The 26,320-nt window shown below is 40.2% G+C and overlaps 1 protein-coding gene across 1 annotated transcript; it reads left to right on the forward strand.

Moving 5' to 3' along the window:
* Positions 1-1,447: 1,447 nt before the first annotated feature.
* Positions 1,448-25,708, forward strand: ankdd1a (ankyrin repeat and death domain containing 1A). Its single transcript, XM_015343069.2, has 15 exons — positions 1,448-1,611; positions 7,955-8,058; positions 10,718-10,816; positions 13,699-13,797; positions 14,121-14,225; positions 17,379-17,477; positions 19,016-19,114; positions 19,905-20,003; positions 20,750-20,848; positions 21,568-21,666; positions 22,324-22,422; positions 22,864-22,959; positions 23,287-23,488; positions 24,311-24,442; positions 25,033-25,708. The coding sequence occupies exons 1-15, from the start codon at positions 1,578-1,580 to the stop codon at positions 25,092-25,094; spliced, it is 1,527 nt and encodes a 508-aa protein (XP_015198555.2). The 5' UTR covers positions 1,448-1,577; the 3' UTR covers positions 25,095-25,708.
* Positions 25,709-26,320: the final 612 nt, after the last annotated feature.

Raw genomic sequence — 26,320 nt, forward strand, 5'->3', positions numbered from 1 at the left:
AATTAACACATTGTTAGAACGGTAAGCCAAATGTGATACCAAATAAAATTCTCATTAACAGAATCCGACCTGCTCGAGCTGTACTGCACGATTTATTTAGAACTATACGTGAATTAACACCTCCTCTAGGCTTAACACATCAACGTTTTGGAATAGCTGCACACTATTATAAATGTTCCAAGTAGAAACAGTTAATACAACCTGGGGAAACAAATGTTTGTGCCAATGAATGTTTTGTCGTAAATCATTTCATTTACATTAACTACATTTAATCTAATAGCACTACATAGGAGTATGATCAAACGTAATAGTTTTTAGTGTGGCATTTATTAACATCGTTTCCGTTTAGGAAAAACGGAAAAGTTCGCAAAACTCAATGTCAAATGACTGCATTGTGGGATACACCACTGTTAGGGAAACTGTCATTAAAGTTTGAAGTGTTTTAATATTGATTTTTGTGATTTCGCTAAAAACAACCAAAACGTTACGCGTCCCCAAGACAAACGGTGAGGTCCTATCTACTCAATTAGGTTTACACGTGTCTTCCTGCATAACAATAACTTTCCAAACATTACAATTTAAAAGGACTTACATGGGGGTGGGGGTGCAGATTGTTAGCCTGTGATGAGGTTTCTACAAACCTCTTGGACAAGCATCATGCACCACTTGCCCTATCAATATAATGTATGACAAAGAAACTCCATAACCGGTTACACTGAAATCTGATACACGACGTACTGTTGTTTTCCTGTGTGCAGGACTAGTACTATATATAATGTACAATGCAATACTTAACCGCTGTCAGTATTGGTCTTTTACAGGAATTCTAATTAACTATAAGAAACTATATATAAGTTAGTTCTGGGCGTGCACGGGTAGCCCTTTCATGCCGGACTATGAACGCACGGCTATAGACTGTAATGCTCTAAAAAAAATAGGACCTAGTGGAACTCCGGACTTTGCTTTGCTGCCTGTTAATATAAATCTGTGAAATAATCCATTTATCATTCCTTTATTCAATTCTTTGAAAACACACTTTAAAAATAATCAACAATATCTGTCAAAGCCAAACTAGCAAGCAAGCACCCGACTCACAGTTACATTATATCGTCACTCTTTGTTTCAGTTTAGTGTACATCGGGGGTCCTGAGCTGTATTTTTATAGTCAGGTATGGCTCGCAGTTCCCTGATTATTTGCAGCTTTGATACCATGCCGCCCCCTTCAACACGGCAGGAGACGTTTGTTTTCAACGAATAAAGGAAGGGCACACACACCATTCCGAAAACAGAGCAAACGTACTTGTAAAAACATCCTCTTTTCCCTCCCAAAGACAGTAAACAAAGGATGAACCCCAATTTCCCCAGCTCGCTCACGGAGAGTGATGAGAGATGCCGCCGGTGGGCTGGTCCGCTCGACACCCGGATGTAGACGGCCGCTGTCTCCGCCGGGCTCGAGCGCTTTAGCCGGGATTCGCGTCTTTCCATTCGGCAGCATCAATTTGCAGTAATGAGGTTGTCTTTGCAGAAGGGAACAATGCCATCGTCTTAAAGTCAACGTTTCACAATTGGGTGGAAGCATGGAGGACGATTTGGTTTCGGAAGATGACATTTGTAAGTGTCGAGCCCGTGTTTATGTACAGTAGATGACTTTTGTTTGAATGTTTATATTATACCATTCCAAGCGTTTCCAAATGTTCTGGAAGTGGGTGATTCCCTCTACGTGCGAGCCTTCTCTGGTTTCCTATACACAGCAAATTATAAATCCATAGGTTTAGTGACTGTTAAAGTCGCGCTTTGGGGCTTTTATTTTCTATGCAAGAACCACAGATTTAATTACACGTTTGAATAACGGACTGCCCTTACGTAGCACCGGTAAACGAGAAAGAATGGCAAAACAATCAGAAAATAAATTTCCTAATAGACGAGCCATTTTTTTCTTGGAATAAATAGCTGCATAAAAGCTATTCTCAATATTTTCGCATGAGTGTGACATATTATCACTGGACTGGTATACATTATCACTTTTCTATTTAGCTTTCTCTTCCCTTATTTTCAAAGATTTACCTGCGAATTATTTTGTACATTAATGCTTACAGGATATTCATCAGGTACCACATGTTTCTCGTGTATTTTTTCAGATTATCATGCTTCTAAGGAAGTCTGACAGATATGATGCGGGGATTAGATTACCGGGTTATGCAAACACAGTTAGATATGTAGCCTTAAAAGGAATAAAATGAAGACAACTCCAGAGATGCGTTGAGTCTAGTTTTCTGTAGCCCGTTGAAAGTTCCATTACAACAATCTTAAGGAGTCTTAAAGAAAGTGAAGTAACAAACTGCTGTTAACGTCGGTTTCTATTGTGGTTTACCGACTCGAGTGATCCCTAATAGTAGGCTGGGCAAACGATTTTTAATTTTTTTTTAAAAGAAATAAAAAATGAGATATAATGATGTGTTCCTGCTTAACTTAGACATTGCACGACTTTAAAACCTATAAAAATGGGTTACGAGAGTTAAAAACCACTTTTTATGCGCGAAAAATGGGTGATTTTTCTTCCTCGTGATCAGCTCAGAATCTCTGTGTACGCTGTAAGGTTTTTACTTCTTAATTAAACGTTTAAAACACACGAATTTCATAAAGACACCACACGTTTCGAAGAGAAAAAATCCCATTCTTTTCTCTTCCTGGTGTGTGAAACTGATCAGCAGGTCTTTTTTTCCCAATCAGAGGCTCTGAAAATAGCGTACCGCCCACTGCGCTCCGTCAGAGAGGGGCGCGGCACCGAGAGAGGGAGGAGGCGCAGAGCGCAGCAGTACAGAACGAACGTTCTACTGCCTGGAGCGCTTATGGCAGCGATCGCGTCTGCATTTATAACTTAGTTTTTAAAATTAATCAAGCAATATGAAGCATCTCTTTTTACTTTTAAGTCACTTAATTATCATTAAGCACAGCTTTCTCACCACCTAGACTACTTTTTGATACCATCCTTAGACAAAGCAGAAACTTCTTGTTCTGTCTAATGACATTACAAGTGGAAAGATTACAGAATTTAATCGTCTTTAAATTTGTTACGTTATACATTTTATACAGTATACATTTTAGAAACGTTTCATCCATACATCCATACAAACACCACAAAACACCACAAAACTATTCTCGATTGTATTTCTGAATGGTATGTTACACTTAGTTCACTGTTTTAATTACACCTAATTAAGAAAGTTAGGTGTTAGCATAAACTATTAGCAATCAATATTAAATTTAGCACTGTAATAAGTTGTTGCACTTTCCCCCGCATCTTGTAAAAATATTATTTCATTGTTCAAATATACATTAAATCTGACTAAATATAATTCAAAATATTTTGCTAACAATGTTAACTGTTTATAAATAATAAATTGTATTAACTAAAGAGTTGGATGGCACAGTTGTTAGTATGCTTTTTGTTTTGTTTCTTTTTCATAAATACAACAGTAGTACCTGATGTCTCAGCGCCTTTCAAAATTAAATTATGCATGCAAACCTGTGAACTAGAAAGATAACTAAGATATCCATCCATTTATAATGGTGGCAAAGTGGTTAGCATTGCTATCTTGGAGCACTGGGGTCCTAGATTCAATTCCTGCCATCCTGTGTGTGTGGGGTTTGCATGTTCTCTCTGGGTTACATGGTTTTTCTCCATATGTGTGATATGACTCCCTCTCGCACTCCAAAACATACTGGTAAGTTAATTGGTTTATGGGAAAACTGGCCCTGGTGTGTGTGTGTTTGTGTCTGTCTGTCCTGTGATGGACTGGCGCTATGTCCAGGGTGTATTCTGCCTTGTGTCCGTTGCTTACTGGGATAGGCTCCTAATCCTCTGTACTGGATAAAGAGATTAGAAATGGATGGAAGTAAAGGCACTGTGTGGATTGAACTATACACAGTGTTAGAAACCCACTATGAAATGGCAGCATCTCACTGAGAATAAAATATTTTATAGTGCTGGCTTAAGTAAACAGCCTTTCCACCTCTCTTGCACATCAGTATCCATACCTAGTTATTTAAACAAATTGCCTCTAATTATAAACATTTTAATATGCTGGCTCTGTGGATCTGCATCAGCGATGTTTGCCCATTCCTTCAATTCATGTGCATCCAACACACAGCTCAATGCTGGCAACTACACAAAATCTAAAATACAATCCTCATTTCAGTATCTATGTAAACATACAGTCTGTTAACTTCATCATCTTCATCAAAAGTATGCCTAACCCCATTAGGAAGTGTTCTTGTTATCAGTGTATTCCTCAGCTATCCCAAAATTATCTTCTTACCAACATCTCTAGTTTTTTATCCTGCAATAACTCAGCCAACACTTAAATCTCGAAAAGCTGCTTGTGTTCATTTCTTTAAATCACAATATCATGTGTAAATACTGTCCATATAATACTCTGCATTGTGGAATAATAGTTTATTTTAAAGGGAACTAGAGAAACTAAGAACTAGAGAAATCAAGAAAGGCTTTTTTTTCTAGAATTAATAAATGCACATCCTGTTCACTGGGGAAATTAAATCCACACTGAGCAATCTTCAATATGTTCAGAATATGACAGCGAGAATCCTATCAGGGATGCATTACACCTGTTTTCAAGTCCTTGCATTGGTTACCTATCAGGTTTCGAGTCAACTTCAAAATCCTCATCCTCATTCAGTACCTACAGTATATGGCTTATTATCTGTCTACTCCCCACCTTTGTCCGTCTGACTCTGGTCTTCTAGCTGTCCTCAAGAACATCTACATTCTAAAGCATACTAGTTTGTCACTCTTCTCATTCCCTTTGCTAAATAACTTTTCATACTAATCTGATCAATCTAACTGCCTGTTTTCTGTGCTTTCTCTATCCTGCTAGATTTGCAATTATACTGAACATTTTCTTCTTGAAATAACTCATTTCTAAATACCTTTTTTCACTGTTAACATCTTGCAGCAAAGCTGCGAACAAAATATACACTTAGCACAGTTCATCCTGCTACCAACATTGAATAACAAAATCTTAAGATTTCTATATTTATGTCTTTATTTAGTGGTTTCATTAGTGACAAAGGCTAAACTTTCTTGGAAAAATGTATTTTATGTGTTGCAGAAAAAACTGACTTGCTTTAACAAAGTATGTTTACAAATCCTTTCACCTGGCAATCTACCTGAATGCCCATCTGAGAAGCCCTCCATGAAACCATGGTCGCTATTAATTCATTTAGGGCTTATTGACAGAATTGCTGTTTTTTATGCATGCTAATTTTCTGATTCCTCACTCTGTTTCATGTTTATAGATAAGACTTTATTGATCGTGAAGGGAAATTGATGTACATGATGAACATGTTTGCATGTTCTTTTGTAACATACACCTTTTTGTGATTTTTTTTGTATATCTAAGCAAGTGTTCCTGCATCCCTCTTCTGCACTTTAGTCATGGCTTTTTTTCTGTTTGCTTATTTCAAAGCAACACCTGCTCCATTTCTAAAACTTTTTACTCATGTGCATTTTTGTATTTTTTACACCTCTAGCACTTTAACATCCTGAATTTTCATTTGCCTTAATTTGTAGAATGAACTTGAGTTTTAGCCTAAAGAAGTTTTCATTATCTTTTGTTTCTTGTCCTACAACTGTTATTATTGATCACCGAATTATTGTTCTTAACATGACTTCATTCAGCCTTTCCTGAACGTCTATGACAGGCAGAGAGAGTGCTGTTTCTGGTGCGATCTTTTGCAGCTGACATTTCACTGTTTTAAACGAACAAGAAATTACATTGCTCATAGATCACTTATCCTATATAAACACAGCGTAATTGCCCTCCGAAAATCCTCTTCTTCTTGTTCGTTTTAGAGACCTTGATCGAAACTGATTTTAGATGTCAGAAAGGATTTCTTTTCTCTGTATTTCCTACATTGCTTTGTCGAGATTTTAACTTTATATCTAACTTTATATCTAGGCTCAGATTTCAACTATAAATCGTACAGTAATTAATAGCAGTAAATACTGATGTTTTGCTCCCTCTTACCACAAAAATATATATGTTTTGTAGCTGGGATGAACTTTATTTCATACGCGTAGCTACTGCGATTCGGACACGGACGGTTAAACATGGCGGCAAATCAGACACCCAGAGAGGGGGGGGGGGGGGGCGTCTTCTCGCCTCCATAACTAAAATGCCAAATAGGAGTGGCTTAAGCGACATACACAGTCGTGTAACTGACAGTTTGAGGTAGCCTATCGTGTAAATTTCGCTTTGTTGCTGATAGGTTAAGCTTTCGAAACTCTGCCCCAAAGTCATGTGACTGATTTTTCGCCCTGTTTCGTTGGTTAAACGCAATGATCACAAGCACCGCCATGGTAACTGGGATGTGTAGTTTTTAATTCCGTTTGAATTATAACTGTACGTACTGTCTTCGTATTTGGCCAGGGCTTTAAAGAGAGGGCGCGCCAAAAATTTTCGGTGCCGTCGTCTCCGCTTTAAAGGTACCCCCGTCGCGGAAGAATTCGATCTCGGGACGTTTGCCCAGCGTACTAATAGCCTTGGTATTCTTTTATTCTGTGAGAAAGTGCTCTGACAGGTTTTATGGTGCTTCAGTATCATGTGATATTTCTGTTAGCCTTTTAAGTTGTATTTTGTCCTTTGCTCTATTTTTGTACTGGATTACATTCACAGTAGGTGAATGTGGTGTCCCTGAGCCTATTGTTGAACGAGGAGATGTCGGGTGAAAGGTGAAGTAAGGATGTAGGCAAGAGGCTGTTTATATGGTTTCCGTTAGAGGGAAAGTGTGAACAAGTATTTGAATATTGTGGTAAACTTAGAAGCAGAAATTATATCTCAAACTCAAAAGCGGTTACATTTAGGAGATGTTTTTAATCTTTTAGTAAAGAATAAATAACTTGCTTTCCTTCTTTTGTGAATCCACCTGAGTGTGCATTGTTTGAAAGGTTGTTTGTGGTTGAAGGATCAGGTTTGTTGACCTGTAATTTTCACATAATTAGTAGTTATTGAAACAGAATTTCTTTAGAGGTTGTGTGAGCACAGCAACCCAACAGCACACGGAGCTGATTTTTGGTGCTTTGTTGTGAAGTGCAAAAGTGAAAAAAATATTTCAATTTGTTTCTATAAGAAATAGAGCAGGGAACATCTTATGATATAATCATGTACAGTATATAATATATATCTGAAATTAAGAAACTTGTCTCTAGGTTTCAACATGTTTTTATGTTTTAGATATAATTCATAGGTCGGATTCTTGAGAGGGAGGAGGAAGGGCCCCACTCTATCATTGTCTTCCTGGACTAAAACGTCTATTGTACAACGTGTATATAGATCAATAACATGTATTGACTTTATGTGGAGTGTTATTTGTTTAACATAGTTTTGTATGGTGATGCCAAAGACAAATCTCTAACCTTTTTGGATGCACAATAAGTAACATACAGTATATAAATAAAAAATATAAATATCTGAACTAGTCTTTCATGCTACAGTATATATGGGAAATAGTACTTTAGAGCTAAATGTGCAATAATATAAATTCTGATTTAAATGCAAGCCGATTGTTTAAGTGGATTGAAAATGAGTTCTGGACACAAAGTCAAAATAAACTGTGAGTTGCAGACTTGAAAGCTGGGGCAGATCCCTCTTAGTGGACAACCTTTCCATGTTTCTAGTGTTATGGCAATAAGACCTGGTGATGATATTATATGATCGTACATATTGTGTGGATCAAAAAGCAAAATGTGTTTTAAGTCCAGTGAAGAAATATATGAAATAGATAAACTTAGTGAATATAATAGATATATAGAATATAATAGAGAAATAGTGAAACTTGGATAACATTGCGCATCTGGAAAACGCAATTCAATAACACAAATAATGAATTCTAACAAGTAATTCTTGGAGCTGATGGATTTGGACTGACTTCTCAGTGCTGCGCTCGGAGAAGGAATTCCATGATGCAGCGAAAAGGAACGACACGGATAGGATGCAGGAGCTGATAAGAAGAGGGGTGGACGTCAAAGCCAAAAACAACGTAAGTGTCTACTTTTAGAAGGACACCCATCAGTCTTCTGAGAGCACTGCTGTGCTGTTTCATGCCTCTGGGTCTTATTCTTTGTGAAGTTCCCTTTGTTTCTTGTGCATTTGCCATTAGAATTATTGTTCACAGTGGGTGGAACTGTGTTACACTGAAGAGAGTGGGGCATTGCAAGAAATCGTTTATGGGAAGACATCCTACTGTAAGCTACTAAAGAAACCAAAGCAGCACCCTCTTATTAATAAGAGTATCGTAAGTCACCAAGGGCAGCACAGTGGCGCAGTAGTTAGCATTGCTGCCTCTCTGCACTGGGGCCCAGAACCTGGGGTTCTATGCTTGACATTCAATCCACATGTGCAGCATATGGTCAAAACAACTTTCTTTCACCTCAGAAATATTGCTAGACTATGTCCTGTGTTATCACTAACTGTGTCTGAAAAGCTGATCAACACATTTGTCTTCTCCCGAATCGACTACTGTAATGCTCTACCTGCTGGGGTTTCTAAATCCACATTGAACAAACTCCAGTATGTCCAAGATTCGGCAGCCAGGATCCTGACCAGGTCTAGTGCAGGTCACATTACTCCTATCCTGGATTCCTTGCACTGGCTTCCTCTCACGTTTCGTGTCGACTTCTTCTTCTTCTCATCTGTGTGGAGTTTGTGTGTTTTCCCTGTGTTTGCATGGGTTTCCTCCAGGTGCTCCAGTTTTCTCCCATCTTCCAAAGACATACTGGTTGGTTAATTGGCTTTCTGGGAAAATTGGCCCTGGAGTGAGTGTGTGTTTGTTTGAACTGTGCGCCCTGTGATGAACACATCCAGGCTGTGTGCTGCCTTGCACCCATCGCTTGTCACGATATGTTCCAGCTCCCCCCGTGACCCTGCATTCAGTGAAGTGGCTAGAAAGTGGATGGATAAGTCTTCCGTGTAGAATGATATCCTAGTTTTGTGAACGACCATTAGAAAACTCAGCGCTGCATTTTGTACTTATTCAATTCTGTATCGGATGGAATAAGGGATGAAAATCAAATGTGATGGGGATGGGTCTCCAATTACATCAGAAAGAAGCTTAGGCTTCAGGAAACAATAGCTCCTATACAATTATTCTTCTGCAAATTACCAGCCCTGCACAGCTCAGCAGAGAAGCAATAACATTAGAGGCAGCAATGAAAGATATTAATATAGCAGTACAGTAAACAGCAAAGCTGTTATGTAACCTCAGAGTAACCGGAAATAAGATTTCTTTAATGTTTTACAGTGTTTCAAGAACATGTAAGTCCATCCTTAGACCCATTAAAACAACCTGTTCTTGTCTCCCGCAACAATAATTGTTTAGGGCTCACAGCTGATTAAAAAAGAGCTGAGAAAGATTATTGCATTGTGTTAGAAAACAAAATCATTTTGCCGAGCGCTTTCAAAGTGATGGTTGAAATTCACGCGTCTGGGTTTTCAACACCTCTTGAACTCATTGAGTGCCGCCTCAGCTGGCGCTGATAAACATGGGAGTGTGAACAGAAGAACAATAGCAGGTGACCTCACAGGCTTGCATGCACAGGAAGCATGTACACTGCTGAGCCCTGCATTGTTCGCAAACAAGTATGGTGTTAATTGTCGTACAAGAAGATTGTTCATGCAGCATATGTTGCCCATGCAGGTAAAGCCCTTTATAAAGCAAGCTGCAGAGAGCTGGTGAAACAAAGAGGGTACACAAACAAAACTGTTAGTCCTGAAGGCTTTGTGTGCCCTGCTCGGGTAGACACATCTTACTTAAGTGTGCACAAGCAGATTAGAGGAAACAGGCAGCTGACACCCTCTAACTCATCTGAGCACTAGAAGCACTGCAGTTAGTTTGTTTGAATAAATTATACAGCAGGGCAAAAGGGATATGCTGTCGTGGAACCAGCAGGATGTGACCTAAATTTCACATTATCTGACTGAGTACCCTCATTTGGGCGATTTAGTTCAAGGATCGGTGTCTCCTATGACAAGGCTTGTGATTGTGAACCACTGTTCTTTCATCTTTCTTGACTGCGGTGTGAAGCAGCCCATACCACTCACCTCTCCTTTTTCCGCAGTTCTTACTTGTTCAAACCTGACAGGTTGTTTTTTACATTTCTTTCCTGTAAATGGGTTTGCCTTCTTCATTTCATATAATAGTGTAAGATCTGCCCACAACAGGGATGTGGGCTACTGTGACACTGGTTGCTTGATTCTTCAAACCTAGAAACGGGTTAAGTCCCACCTTATCCGAGTCAGAATTACATGAGCAAGGAGAACTTACTGTCTTGTGGAGCTCTATGTAAAACAAGCAGGGGATGTGTAGAAACCTTGAGTCCTGAGTTTCAATGCCAGTATTTATAAGCTACTACCTTAAGGTTATATGTGTAAAAACAAGTACAAACACATCTTTGGGAAAAATAAGCCGTGAATTGCTGCCTGGTATGCATTTATGTCAGCTAAAAAGACATTTGATTTTTACCACAAACCAAATGCATTTGTTATGCTATTGAGTAAATGTGAAATTCAGTTCTAGTTTTTTAAAGAAATGTTTTTCTTTTCTTTTTTGCTCCCTTCTCTCTCCCCCTTCTCTTTCCGTTCCTATTTCACTCTCCTCGCCCCTCCATTCCTCCTCCCTTCCTCCCCCTCTCTCTCTCCAGATAGACAGGAAGGCCCTGCACTGGGCGGCAGGAGCAGGACATGAGCAAGCCCTGCGTCTGCTGCTGCAGCATGATGCAACAGTGGATGATGAAGACTGTGTAGGTATCTGACCCACAACCTCAGGCGTCCAATATGAGAAATGTAGAACTAACTTTCAACAAGGGAATGGCAAATCAGTTCTTAAAAAGATACATTACTTCCTGTATAGGAAGCAGAGTTGCCTGGCAGATAGCCTAGTTGCCTAACAGCTGTTGGATCCTGACTTCGATTCCAGGCCGGCACAGTTCCGTTGTAGAGTGTGCATGCTCTCCCCATATCTGTGTGGATTTTCTCTGAATTGTGGCTCTGGTTTCCTGTCAATATCCAAAGACACGCTCATCAGATTCATTGGTGTTCCTAAATTGCCCCCCTCCCCCCCGTGTGAGTACGAGACCCTTGATGGACTGGTGTCTTGTTCCCTGTGCAGTCCAATCTTGCGCCTGTGCCTGCTTCACGTAATCCCTTACAGATAGAGTGGTTAATGAAGAAAGCATGGACAGACTGATGGATCATGGAAGATTATCATCTTCTTTTAGACCATTGTGGAATACAAGTCTCAACATCTGTTGGTTGAAAACTGATGTCCACTTACAAATCACACTTCACAGAGTTCTTGGGTGAACTCTGTTTACACTTTAAAGCTCCTGAAATATTGATAAACGTTGATGGCTTGTCTTATTCATCTCTTTAAGCTTTCTTTTTGGTCCTTTGCATTAATGCAGCAGCATCAATAGTTTTGAGAAAGATGTAAATTCTTTGTTATAGGCTAGAGAGCTGTGCGGCTTAACCTTGCTTTTTCTTCTTTTCAAGTATCCTCAACAAAATATTTTTGTTCCTTCTTCCTCGAGTATTTTCAATTGCTGTGAGGCTCAATTTAATATCCATCTATCTGTCTGAAAATCAGCAGCTTTGTAAAATTGTAAATTAACCTTCCAAGCTTCATTCTATTACTAATAGCAGTTTCCCCTTTGTGTTTGTTAGGCTTCAGCAGTTCAGTAAAATCTTTCTTAAGCAATTTTAAAGAGTTGGTCAGTGGTTTTAAACACTTTTAAACTAGTAGTAAATAAATTTACCTATTTTGTGTCTATGACTGCTCTCCCATAAGAAAGAGAAAAAGTTAAAGATTTGCAGGATTTATTTGTGGCCAGTATTACAGCCCAAGTCTCCTGTCCTGATGAATTCCCTGTTTTTATGTCTTTAGTCACAAGTTTTAAGGAAGGGCTCCAGATGCAAACAAATTAATTTTAGCTGTATTGAGTGATAACACAAATAGCGCTTTCAACTCAATCTGATTACAGTACGTATTGCTCTAGGTAAGGAACAGGTGGTTACATTTATAATATAATGGGCTTTTGTGCACACCTGTATTATAAACCAAAGACTGAAAACATACTGCAGCCATTGTAACCTATGGCCTACCATTTAACATGTGCAAAAACATAATTGACTACAGAACATCTGTTTGGCAGCATAAACAAAATAAACATGGAATTAAAGCATTTTCCAAATTAATGAACCCTACCAAATTTTACAGTCAAAATGATTTTTGTAGCTTTGAAATGTCAAAGTTTTCAATGTTTCAAGAGAGAACCAAGAAATAAAACATTTCTGTTTTTTTCCATTGCAATTGCCCCAGACAGCACAATGGCAAATATCTGAATAAAACCAAATTTTCTTGTTTATAATTCCTCCTGAATTTAGCAGTTACAATCTCAAAACTGAATACATTTTTACAAAATGAAAGAAGTGTTTTAATAACAACGTAAACAAGAAAATATTACCATTGCACTGTACTCCATCATGCAACATGTCAGAAACACTTGTGAATTTGAATAGTATTTGTAAAAAGAACCAGATTTCTTTGCCCAATAAAGCCAATTTGAAAATAATACAAATAGAATTTCAAATTAAAACCTCATGGGAACTTATAGAAAAGCTCATGAGAACTTATAATGAGCTTATAATTATTGTTCACTTTTACTTGGTAATTGAAAATGTCGTAGTTTGGGGGAGGTAGCTGCGGCTCTTTAGAAGCTGAGAAAGCTATGATAGAAAACACCAACATTTCTTCTAAGACCAAGATGAAGCTGTACACCAGCTATACTCTAACGGCTCTGCTATGCAACTTGGGAGTCTTGAGCACTTCTTCAGAAAGATGGACAGAACTTCCATCACCTTTGCCAAGCAGACTGACTGTGTGTCCAATAAACTGCTGCATCAGCTGACAAGACAGTCTGGTCTTTAAGCTCTACTGCAAAGACGACTCAAGTGGTTGGGTTACATCTAAACGTGTGGGACAGTCAGCTGCCAGGAAGAGACACCGGCCATGACCATGTGCAAATTGCTGGGCTCTGATGCACCACACTTGTGCCAAGGGCTTGATGATAATGGAAACCAGACTAAACATAAACTGCACTGACTACTTCTGTTATGTTTGTGAACAGAATCTAGGTTGTGGTTATACAGTAAGAAAGGAAAAAAGACTTTTCAATGCACAAGCATCTCAGGATTTTTCAGTGAAAATGAAGACCTAAGATCCTTCTCTGAAACATCTGTTTAATAATGTAGGGATGCAAGGAGTCACAGTGCAGTCCAGTGAATGTTTGAGATGAGCCTAATTGTAAATGAAAGTGGTCACTTCTGGAGAACACTGAAGGAGACACACACAAGGTGTATTTCTCACAGTGTCCCCAATTGCAAAAGTGTTACAGATGGTTTTAGTCTTAGTCTATCCACGTTATTACCATGAATCAAGGTTTAAGAGTCTGCATTCTACTTATGGTCCAGTGGATATTCTTGATTATGTTGTCCCGCCTTTCAGCTATTTCCGAGGTGTCAAGTTCAACAGCAGGTGCCTGTTCAAAATTCGCTCCAGCCTGGTCAGGAACAGTGACCCCAGGCCAGAGCCAGATTTCTACAATAACTTCTGATTTTTCCCCAGTTTGGTATGAACGCTCTGCTGCTGGCCTCCTGGTTTGGTCACCTAAAGATCCTTCAGATCCTTGTGAATGCAGGAGCGAAGATCAACTGTGAAAACAAAGTAAGACCCTTCTTACCGAGATGGCTTTAGAAGCTTGGTCACCTGCTCTCTCCTGGGCCTTGTCCCTGGTGATCAGATCTGTGCTAGTGCCCTTTGAGCATTTACTAGGTCGGTAGTATTGCTTCAGCAGGGGAGTACAAATTTTAGAATATCCTCCTCAAAAAAGCAATGGAATTGAAAATGTGTAGCTTCGCTTGTGTGGCAAGAGCAGAGGAACTAGGTACAGAGATACAGGTACAGCAGGGTAAGTTGATCGAAACATCTTGCTGGTTTTGATTGTGCCTCATGCTGTATTGCGCCTGACTTTTTATTAACTCCCCCAGAACGGATTGAACCTCCTGCACTGTGCTGCTCAGAGGGGCCACATAAAGGTGATGGAGTTCATCATGGAGGATCTAGAGGATGTGCGTGTTGATAAACTAGACAAGGTAAGGCTGATGCCATCTGGACCTTGATTTCATTGTGTAGCAGTAGTAGGGCATAAAGATATTCCGTTCTTAAAAGGTACAAAAATGTTATTTCTGTGCTTTGTCTGCTGGGAGGATGGATAGTTGGTTAATTTAGCTGGACATTTTCCAACAGCGCTGATGAAGGCATTCAAAATGTAGAGGAAGAATAGTCTGTTCAGCCTGTGGAGCTTTAAAATGAGTTGCAAAATAATGAAATAATTAAAAGAAACACATGGTGTAAAAACTGAATATGAAGCCTGTTTTATTTCTGGAAACAGATACATTTACTTTTACCATACTTCTTAAACATTCTGAACACAAAGGAGTTTTGGAAGAATATATAAGTGAACTCAATTGTGTCCATTTGTGCCAATTAACATGAAGGACTCTGGTCTTCTGAAGAAAACTGAGAGGTGCTGTACAATGTCAGTGACTCTACACAGCGTAACCTCTAAATCATCTGCAAAGCCTTTGTGGTTAAAAAACCAAGCTTGATCAATATTCTCTTACAAGCTGCTCGCACATTTGTTTTCTCTCATCAGTACAGTTATGCATCAAGAAGGAGATCAGACTGGGCATCACAATGCTGTTTACAATAATACATTAGAAGGGTCTGTCGGCGATTGCTTGATATTCTTATTTCTTGTCACTAACCGAAAGATTAAAAGGTTAATCACTGGAAAATATTATTGATGTGAGCATTGAAACAAGCGCTCCTTACTTGAAGAAGATTAATTTACTTTATTACTGTGGATTGATTGCAATGTGCACACATCTGTGAAATGCTGTTTTGAATTAGATATTTTGTGTTCCAAGTAATGCTGTTTGTTATGGGATCCCTGTTATTTTTATTGATTTTTTGCATTCAAAACTCTTGCCACATCGATTAAGTTTATCTTGCATTCTTGGGTCGTAGCAAAGGCTTTCTGGTTTGCTGAAACACACTATATTGGGTTAACTGTAACAGAGAATTATCCGTGTGTTCTTCATATTTTTGCAGTGGCATATCTAATTGATTAATGTATGCCTGTCTGCATTTCTTCTACATTTCTTTAATAGTAATAAGTGCTTGCATTTGTACAGCACCTTTCATCCCAAAGGAATCCAAAGCACTTTATTAATAGCACTTTATGCAGCGCCCACATGGGTTACTTCTCAATCCTAAACCTGATCGAGCTGTGATAGCCCCACTACAGGCTGATCAGGTTTAGGAATTAAAGGTAAGTCACTGTTTGAATTAAGGCTGGGGTATTTAGGAAGGTCTGGATTTGCAAACTCCAAGTGTGAATTTAACCAGGACACCAGAACCTCAGTTCAATATCTTCATGAAGGATGGCTCTTGATACAGTCAGGATATTGAGGCGTTGACTTCGAAATTCTGGTCCACAGAGAAGAGTATCACCTACTGTTCTACCAGCACTATTTATGGCAGCAACCAGGTTTTTACTGGAGGTCTCCCATCCCAGTACTGACCATCCTTGCTTATGAGATCAGGCCACAAGGTGGTAAAAGTGTTGTCAAGCATTAGCCTCAGTAATACAGTTACAGTTTTTTATATCAGTAAGAAAGGACACATGTTTTAAAATTATGTACAGTATATACAGCAGTGTTTCAGATTATGTAAATATTATGTTTGCTCATACTGTATATTGAGATACACTAAATATCAATGTGGACAACATTCTCAGATGAAGATGGCAAGTATTTTTATATTTGCTTATAAAATTGTGATTGCAAGTTTTTATTGTCTATTTCAGACTTTAGAAAACAAGGGGCATAATGCGTTTTTTGGAAACTCATGGCTCTAGAAGGCCTGAATCAGTCATACTAACTTATTGCTCATTAGTTGTGTCAGAAGCTTCAATTAATTACGGATGCTCGGAGCAGTATGACACACTGCATGCTTATAATGAGACAAATTAGACAGACCTTTAATAGGTTTTCCTGTGCCTTGTCAGGCGCAGTCCAAAAACATCTGGGAAACTGGTAACTTTAGATGCAGCAGAAATGAAAGTATGTTCTGTTTTCCTCTAGTGCTTGTCAAGAGGAGTAGGACCCTGGCAGGGCCATTCAGTGGGGTAACGAGGTCGCACACAGCTGCAACTTGTCCCAGCCGTGTGGGAAGTGTGTTTCAGACAGTCTGTTCCCTAACGGCCGTGCGCTGTTATCGATTCCATGCTAATATGCCTGTTACCACAGGAATTATTATGCCATGTTTCTATACACATGTGCTACATTGTGCATTCTGTCTCGTGACACACTGAGGAGGCCAAGAGGAGAAAAGAATATAAGAAATAGATTAATTGGTAAAATGATGATAATTGTCAAAATTAAATAAACCTTCACTGAGCCCGACTTACAATTCAGAGTACATTAGAATAAAGACACTTGGCTGAGTGGAAAGAAACATAACTAAATAACTTCACCCCGCTGAATGAATGGCTTTCCTCATGAATAATCACATTTGGGCTCCCAAGCCTTGAACAATAACCTTCGGTTACATGTGCCAACATATATTTAATCAGACTACTTGGAAAGTATGCATGATGATTCTGCACAAAATGGGTGCTGTTGAGAACTTTGAATCAGCCATTTATGCACATAACCAGAACAAAACAACACATTTTCCAAAAATTGACCATGAGCGTCTCCTGCGATCTAACTCTGTAATTATCACTCTCCACCTGTCCCTGCTTGAAATGTATCTGCATGTGTCATGGAGCTCCTTTGGAAAGTTCAGCTCTGGATGTGAAAGGGATTTCACGAATGTGAGGCTGATTTAGATTTTGGTCCGTGAAAATATAACTGAGAATTTGATTTAACTTTTATATGGGTTGTGTCAAAAACTCTAATCAAAGCAGCGAGCGCTCTGATGCAGTGGTCTGGGTCAATTCGGAGACACGTTTACAGTGCTTAGGAATCCTTAACCATGGTTGTGAACTTCTGTTGTGCCGGTTGTTTTCTGCAGGGAGTAGTGAGTTTGTATATGTGAAAGAGCGTGATACCTTCTCCTTGTCCTCACTTGGCCAAGGAGACAATGGCCTTCCTTTCCCTCTCAGCTGCGCCTGCAAGCCCTTGTTTCCTGCAGTTCACTTTACTGTGTGTTTCCCGTGTGTCCCCTGTGTGTCCCAGTCCGGCAGGACAGCGTTCCACCTGGCAGCAGAGCATGGGCAGCTGGAGGTGGTGGAGTTCCTGATTGGCTCTGGGTGTACACATGGCCTGAAAGACAAGGTAACACTGGGTGACCTCCATTATCTCCCAATCAGACAGGGATGGTTAGGGATAATAATAAATCAATTATTATACTGAATTACTGAGCCGAGAACAGTGCAGCCTCATTCCATCGTGAGTCACAGAGGGTGAGTCACAGGTGGTGAATTCTTCAAATCTGCTGCTCTTTCAGGAGCATGGCATGGAGCAGTGTCATCTTAATGACACCCTAGCCCAGCCCTGACAGAAAAGTGTATTTCTTCGGGCAGCCTTCATGGGCATGATGGCATGGGGATCAGAGGGAGCCCAGAGCTGAAGACTGACTCTTCTGATGCACTGGGATTAAATTCATCCTCCCTTCTGGCTTGATGAAGAGATACTTCACTCTTTAAAAGCCCAGGGATCCCACAACACACACTTAGAAATATTACAAATCTGTACAGACCTTGTTCATCAGTTAGTGACCACCATAATTAGTTTACCCCGAGTTTTCTTCCTTAGAAAGAAATATTTTGATTTAATTAGTACTTGACATTCCTGAAAGTTATACAGTACAACCATGTTGGTAGGATGGGCTTGACTTACTGGTCCTGCTTTCAGCTTTCAGCTGCAATTTTATGCAACTATTGAGTGTTGTTTATTTGTGGGCCATACGATTGTGTAGATTATTGATCCTGACAGAAGAATTACGACCTCTCTGTAATGTTTATGTCTGAGGCGCATTAGTTTCAACCTGTTATTTTAAGATTTAACGCCCATTGTTGAGGCTGTTGTTTCTTCCACAATCTGTTACAGAGGGTAAAACTGTTTTCCACTTGCTTAAGACAGCTGACATTATTTTTATTTGACAGTAAGCAAATAAAACATTCTCCAGGAGCTTTATTTTCTGAAGTATGTTGTGGTTTAAGTCACATGCTTTAATGAACAGCTGTGTGAAAGCTATTGTTTTGAGATTCCTGGATGACGGCCTAATAGATATTAGTGAACTGTGAAACCTGGGGATACAGAAAAAATGTTTTTCAGTATTTATTTTTTTTAAGGTTCCTTTAATTTACATTTTAGAGAAAAAACACCAGAATTCGGGAGTGGGGTGACCTGTAATACCTCATTTCGAAGGCTAAAATCTCCTGTTGTAGCAGAACTGGGAAGTCAGGGAATGGTGCTCGTTGGGTTGTTTCAGGGTCAGTGTAAACTGCTGCTTTTGCATGAGGTCCCACAGGCAGTGCCACTGTGGTCCTGGAGTTCTGATGGGCTGGGGACATAGAACAAGAGTCTCGCCCCTTCCAGCAGCCGTGATTGATGTACATAGGGTTTAGGCCTCCTGGCAAATGGTCTCCAGCTTAGCAGTCACACGGGATTCGACCCGTTGGGGTAACAGAAGGTAACTGAAGGTTAGCTGGTTAGGTCAGGCCACAGGCTCGAGCATTGACAGGGGTCTTTTCAAACTGGGGAAACAGAGCAGGTTGATAGGTGAAAATCAGACTGCATCTCGACACGTGGAACCCAGGAACCAGGTAAGAAAGTCGGCACCTAATTTGTCCAATGTCGATTTGATGCAGGAGCAAAACACAGCACTGCATTTAGCGGCCAAGAACGGATATTCCAAGGTCCTGCAGAAGATCGTGGAAACAGGAGTGGACGTGGACGAGAAGAACATTGTGAGTGGGGAATCCAGTTTTGACATCTTCCCGCTCACGCGTAGGGCAGTCACACCCATGAGCGTGAAGAAATGTGACAAGCGAAAGGAGGCCTTTCAGCCCATCTGCATCACTTGTCTGTCAGTAGCTCACTGAGCTGAAGATGCCACCCAGCTGTCTCTTGAAGGAAGCCCAGATATTGGCTTTCAATCAGTGTTTAAACATGCGCCTCTGTAATGATTCCTGAGCGACAGCCTCTTTTTTTAAATGAGGTGACCAAACTTGTACACATCACCCTCCCTCATTTATTACAGAAAACTGCCCCTGTCGAGGACCATTAAGGTTTCGAAAGAGTTTTTTTTTTTTATTTTCAGCACGTAATGTTCCGCCATTAGCTTTAAAATATGATGCCCCGGAGGTGAAATTTAAAAGCACTATGAAATTCATTTAGAAAAAAAGATCTTGCATAACCTCAGAAAGTCCTCCGCTATTTCATTTTAAGAGAGAGAAACAGAATGATGATAAGTTTCCCACAGACGTCTAATACACTTGTTAATGTGACTGAACAGAAGTTGAAATTGAGGACATCTCAGTGAGAAAGCCTTGAGTGTCATAGCTCTGGGACCATTCTGTAGGCAGGTGATTATAGTACCTAAATGGGTTATTATCTTGTAAAATGCAGTAATTTTATACTCTTTGTGCAATTACTTGTAAATTGCTGACAGAACAGATGTTACTGTACCATTTACATGGTAAGTAAGAAACATGCGCCCAGTTGTCGTTATATAATTCTGGGGTCTCTCTCCTCCAGGAAGGTCTGACAGCCCTGCATTTTTCCGCTGAAGGAGGGCACTATGAATGTGTGAAACTGCTGTTGGAATCAGGCTGTGACATTAATGCTCAGACATATGTAAGTTGTGGTTTCTGAAATGTTTCTTTTGGAGTTTTTTTTCCTGTTAGAGAAAGCTGATATGTCTTTTTCAGGCAGTGTTATAGTCTGCAGTCAAAGTGAGGACATTGCTGGAGTCTTCTACGTAACAAGCTGCTCTCTTTTTGACACTTGAATTTGAACATGATGACAATGATGCCAAAGTGACCACCCATCCATTTTCTAACCACTTCTTCCAGTTCGGGGTTAATATGGGAGCTGGAGCCTATCCCAGCAAGAAACACTGATATAAGGCAACTTACATAGCCTTTCCAGGGCAAATACAGACATGCACACACAACTCGGGGATAATTTTCTACTATCAACCTATCAGTATGCTTTTTGGGACTGTGGTAGGAAACTGGAGCACCTGGTGGAAACCTATATGAACTGAACTAAGGGCCCAACTGCAACACTTTGCTGCCCAAAATCAAAACCAATTGGTTTCAAATGAAATATTTCTGAGACATCTAGGCTGTGCATTAATGTGTGCAGGGCCACCCTCCCTGTAGCATTTTAACCTTTACATTGCAGTGTTTGTAAATGTCATCGCTTTGGGTCTGGTGGATATACAGCTACAGTACTTTTGCAATTTGGAACATGTTTCTGCAGGTCAGCCATTAACAGGTCAACACAGGGGTCTTCTTTTTAGACGACAGCCTGCAATACTGCATTGAGAAAGACCCGCCTACTAAAATGTTTGTCTTTTTTTGCCCTAACCCCTGCAGAAGAACATGAGTGCTCTCCATTATGTAGCACTGCATGGTTATGAGAATGTAGTGCGACTGCTGCTGGAAGGGGGGATTAATATGGATGCCGTGAACAATGTAAGTGCTGTTTTTGCCTCATCTAAATCAAGAGAGGAATGAAACATTGAACATTTATTAATGTGAACCCTAGGTTTCTGCAGCAAGTAATGGATGGGCTTTTTAAATGGAGGCATCTGTCATATGGCTGAGGACAGCAGGTGTAGCTCCAAGCTGGAAAACCCATCCGTCTTCATTGCTGCGTAAATTGTCCCCAGACATGCTTGGGGTTGGCCATTGTGGTATTAGTGCCAAACAGAAAGGCACAGGTGCTGATCCCAATATCATACATGGTGCTGCAAATAAGTTATTTGAGATTCGATCACAGGAAAAAGAGGAAGTAAAAGAGATACTAGATCACCCACCCCAGCCCATCAGAAATAGTGAGAGAAAGTACAGATTAGGACAGAAAGTAACAGAGAAGTTACAGAATTATTGAACATCTACAGATCTGGGTAACCAGGACACTCCCTGCCCTTGGAAATACTGCTCATGGAAGCAATACATATTAAAATATTATTAAACCCGTGCAATTTTAAATCTAGCATTGCTTGAAGGATATTAATGTGTTACTTGCTGCTTATAAATGGACTAATTGCCATTTTTAGAGGCCCGTAATGGTTTGTGAAATATTGAATGAAGATGAATGAGTTCTCCACAAAAGCTTTAGAGGTCAAAATGACCTGACTCTGCAGTGCTGATGTCCAGGATAACTACATGTCTGCGTGATGTTTTAATAGCAACATGCCACCCCTCTTCACATCGCCGTGCTCAGCAACTTCCCTGGGACAGTAAAACTGCTGATTGATGACAAGTGTGACCTTGACATTGCAGACAGTGTAAGCATTGCATTTCCTTCTCTTTTATTCCCATCCTATGTAAAATCCCATCCTTGTCTGTGCAGTAAGAATATTTCATAAAGGCGGTTCAGAACTATTATAAAATCAAACGTATTAATTAGTGTTCTGCTTTGAATTCTATCTACATAAATGCACTAAAAAGCACTATAGACTGTGCCATTTCCATTATAAACAAGTGCACTCATATACAGTACAGTTATAGACTTTAACATTACTCAGGGAATAGCTGTTTTGTTTTTATGGACCATTAGTGATTCTATATCGGCACAATTTGAGGCAGTTGTCTGAGTTACAAATCCCGTTGATTTAAGGTGCTGTGAAGGTCTTTGTTTCATATGTTCTCAGTGGTGAATGCAGATAGATTTTTCTTCATGGACAAATGACATCATTTTAAGACTCAGTTAATATTCCTGCGGGATGCTTGTTCTGGCCTAAGGAAAGCTATCCCTGCTCAACTAAGGAGCTGTGCTACAGTGAGGTCTCTCCTTAATCCCCATTGGTGCGGAAGCCCAGGTCCCCTGCTCCCGTTTCTCCCAGGGCAGAGAGAACCGGGAATCTCCTGTCCCCCGAAGCCCACTGGGCCTGGACTGCACCAGCGTGATGCTGGGACTGGCCTGATCTCTGGTCTGTTCACAGAGGCAGCAGACAGCCCTGCACATAGCTGCGGAACATGGGCGCCAGGACATTGCGGAGATGATCCTTATAGCCGGGGTCAATTTAAAACTGCTCGATAAGGTAATGAAAACAAGCATTTCTCAAGTGAAGAGATGTATTTACCCCTGACATAGGAGCATGCTCTCTGCATGTCCCATGAATGACCTATTTTTTACATGCTTGAAAGCACATATAACATCTAACAACACACTATCCTTGCCTCATTAAAAAAATTAAGCATACTTAATTCAATGCAGATAACAGTTAAACAGTTAACAGTTAAAGATGCCACAGACCACTATTTGTGTGGGAGTACAAGCTCATTGGAGTTAATAATGTGGAGGCGTGTGTGGTGGGGGGGGTCATGTGTGTATGTTGGTTGTGGTTTAATAGTGCCACCTACCGGCAAATGGTAAAATTGTATCTGCATTTCATGAGTAGTGTGCACTTTTACCCTTTCCAAAACAAATGATAAATTCTTAATGATTGGATTTTAAAACCCGTTTTGCTTTCTTTGTTTAGCAAGGGAAGACATCCCTGGACGTTGCTGCAAGAGGCAACCATGTCAACTTGGTGGACATGATTATCAAGGCTGACAGATTTTACAAATGGGAAAACGTAAGAGCTACACAGGGCCGTGGTGCTGAAAGGAATGATTTCTTATTAGACAGCAAAAACAAAACTTGATCGTTAGAATGATATAGCGCTAATACAATTATCCGCTACAAGCAGATTTAAAGATGTAATGCAGTAGCACTGGTGCAGTACTCCATATTGAAAGATGGAATTTGGATGTAGACAAGTGATTTCAGAGATCTGTATTACAACAGTAAGAATGGGACAAATTGCGGGGGAAAAACAGATAGCTTTAATACTTTGAAAGGCAGTTGTTTAATCAGGGTCTTCTCTGCATTCCTTGCTTCACGAGACTTCTGTGACCTGCAGGACAATCTGAACAGCGACTCCAGCTCCTGGGTAGGGAAACACTTGTCCTTCAGGCAGGATCACAGGCTGGAGACGCAGCACATCCGCTCAGTCATCTGGAGACTCGCAACCAAGTACCTCAAGCCCGGCGAGTGGAAGAAACTGGCACATTACTGGAAGTTCACCGAGGCCCACATCAGGGCCATAGAGCAGCAGTGGACTGGTGAGCCACTCGGGCCTGTAGGGCTCTTCGGTATTTGTCAGGCCACAGCCCGTGGGGAATTCCTGTTTCAAACATTTTCTACCATAATAAACTTACAACTTCGTCTAGAAAAATATGGAAGAACCCCTGAAAAAAAAGAGTGAAAATGAAAATTTTTTGGAGTTTTTCAGCCATCTTAAAGTAACGTTCTGAACAATTTGACCATTTCCACATTCTGTTGTCCCCATTAGGAAATGCAGAAGACAGAAAAATTGGATAAATTCAACCACAGCAGCCCTGATGTAAATATTGTTCCCAACCTTAGTGTATCCCACCTACCTTTCCGCGTCTCCTTATAAGTTACAGTTTAATCTGTTCTTCCTGCTGTTGCCCGGGTTTAACTTCACCGGGGAAGAAGTATCAGCGGTCATTTCGATCTCATTATTACTAACGTCTCACCACGACATCAAATCTTTCATTCTAGGCGCCTTATCTCCAGGAGACTATACCGGATCTAACCTTACCCGATTGAACAACCTCTATTCTCTGTTAAACTCGTAGAGGACAAAAATCAGCTTGCGGACAGCTGAAGCCGATTTCTCTAAAAACTTCGTAAAACACGCTAAACTGTTTTTTCTGTCTCTGGAGTGTTCCTACGCCTCCCTCTAGTGGCCTAAATTAGTATTGATAGTCCACATCCAGGGACTCCGGTACGCCAAGGTAATAAATGTTATGTAAAGATATCATTAACAGAGAAGTGGTTCATTTTGTATAACAATGTTCAAGACGTGTTCCTGTATCTAAGGCTGCTACTAAGAATACTTTCTCATTATTCTCTGAAAGGCACAAAAAGCTACAAAGAGCACGGCCACCGCATGTTGCTCATCTGGCTCCATGGTGTGATCGTGGCAGGAGAGAATCCAATCAAAGGCTTGTACGAGGGCCTGGTGGGGATTGCCCGGAGAGACCTGGCAGGTGAGATTCCTGGATTCAGGATTTGCCTATACATTCTTTGCTCCAAAGAGCCCTTGGGCCAGTCTGTACTAAACACAGCCTTAAATGCCACCTGTTTTATGTTAGACACTCCCTCGGTTATTCCACTGCTGAGAGAGAACACAATGATCAAATGAAGGGGAAAGGTTATCGTTTTGTTTTACCTTTCCATTCATTCTCTCGTCTGTCTCGTATGCCCGTTGAATTGCTATTACATTACAAATGTAACTCGGCATAACACAGGCTTGGAAAGAAAATTGTGCTTTCCTAGGCAGAGATCCCTTACTGTAGGGTTCTTTTTTGAAGACAGAATTCTCCTCTTTATCTGAAAACTTCACATCACAGATCCTAATCATCAGCTGCCAGTATAGAGAGCACCAGGTACATTAACAGAAGAGGTGAGGTAGGGAGAATGAAAATGCTAGAAGTGATTTCCCAGACTTAAGTGAACAAGTTCAGCTCTGTCAGTGTTGCAATCCTGAGGCCTGATAAAACCATCCGTCTAATAATAAGTCACTATCTATGGATATGGATATCTCACTGTGAATTTTTTTGTGTATTACATTCTACAGAAAGCATCAGGAGGAAAGCTAATGCAGACACAAACTCCCCAAAGAAATGCATCACCATGTGAGACCTCATTCTCAGTCTTTTTGCTATTGGCAGAACCAGTACGTGAAGAGCAAGACGCTGGCTGTAGTGTTGGAAGCTCATTTGTATGTTTTAATGGGTGAAACCTGATACATCTTCCTACCTGCCGATGAAAGAGGCTGGCAGTGAGATCAGAGGCCGAGATTTTAGGGAACAGGACTTTCATATGGGGACCAGCAACCTACTCTCCATGCTTCGCCAGCTCATAAGGGCTATTTGTGTGCCTCTTAACAGGAACTGTGATCATTCCCTCTAAAGCCAAAAGTATGTTTTTTAAGAGTTCTCTCTCAGTGTTTATTTTCTACTGCATAGTACTCTGCTTGATCTCTAACCTCCTGAAAAGTTCACAAAGAGAATTCATTTCATTTCTTGTATTGGTGTTCGTAGTGCCAGTATGGGAACATACATTTCCATGCTGGATATAGCCCGTCTGCCATACAGTAGTTCCAGAGTCCCCATAAACAGTGTTAAAGAACATTTGCGCTTTGTTACATTTGTATAATTTGCATATATGATTGTGTGTATGTTTATTTTACTTAATTAGAATGCCAACGCATTCTATTCTGCAACCATTAAATCTCTAATGGATCCATGTTTTATTCAGATAATTATTGTACTCTGATTTTCTGTAAATTTTCATGTATAACTGGTCTACTAAACAGTTCTACACTTGATATCTTTGTAAAAAAAATTAAACAGTACCCTGGAAGTTACAAAAGAAGAATGCTTTCCTTTCCAGAAGAATAAAAACAAATATATACTGTAACCTGCAGTGCATTTTAGGATACCTCAAATGTGGTGCATTGCATCCAATTAATATATTGACATTTTCTACTGTTTAAATCTGCAACAGAAGAGTTTACATTAGAAACCATTCATGGCGTACTGTTTGGGTAGGTCCCACAATCTCTTCTCTAACTTTCCAAAACTTTTCAAAGACAATGACATCAGTGTATCTGAATGCATCAACAGCAACAAGAAGTGACAGAAAGCAGTGAAGCTTATCAAGGGGGGAAGTGCTTTGCAGTGGTCCAGGGACCATGGCAAGAAAGAGAAAAATGTCAACAAAAACAGGTGTTGGGGAACATGTGACTGTTAGCTGGAACAGAACTGTATTTGTATTACCAAACAAAAGCTGCTGTTGGAATTTCAGCATCAGCTGAAGCATATTCAAAAACATCTTACATACCTGTTCAGGGAACCACTGTT

This window comes from Lepisosteus oculatus, chromosome 5, assembly GCF_040954835.1.
Source record: "Lepisosteus oculatus isolate fLepOcu1 chromosome 5, fLepOcu1.hap2, whole genome shotgun sequence".
Classification (NCBI taxonomy): domain Eukaryota; kingdom Metazoa; phylum Chordata; class Actinopteri; order Semionotiformes; family Lepisosteidae; genus Lepisosteus; species Lepisosteus oculatus.

Coding starts and splice junctions, on each gene's coding strand:
- ankdd1a (XM_015343069.2), top strand. CDS start 1,578: ATGGAGGACGATTTGGTTTCGGAAGATGACATTT. Junction 13,798..14,120: donor AGATCAACTGTGAAAACAAA/GTAAGACCCTTC, acceptor TAACTCCCCCAG/AACGGATTGAACCTCCTGCA. Junction 22,423..22,863: donor ATTTAAAACTGCTCGATAAG/GTAATGAAAACA, acceptor TTCTTTGTTTAG/CAAGGGAAGACATCCCTGGA.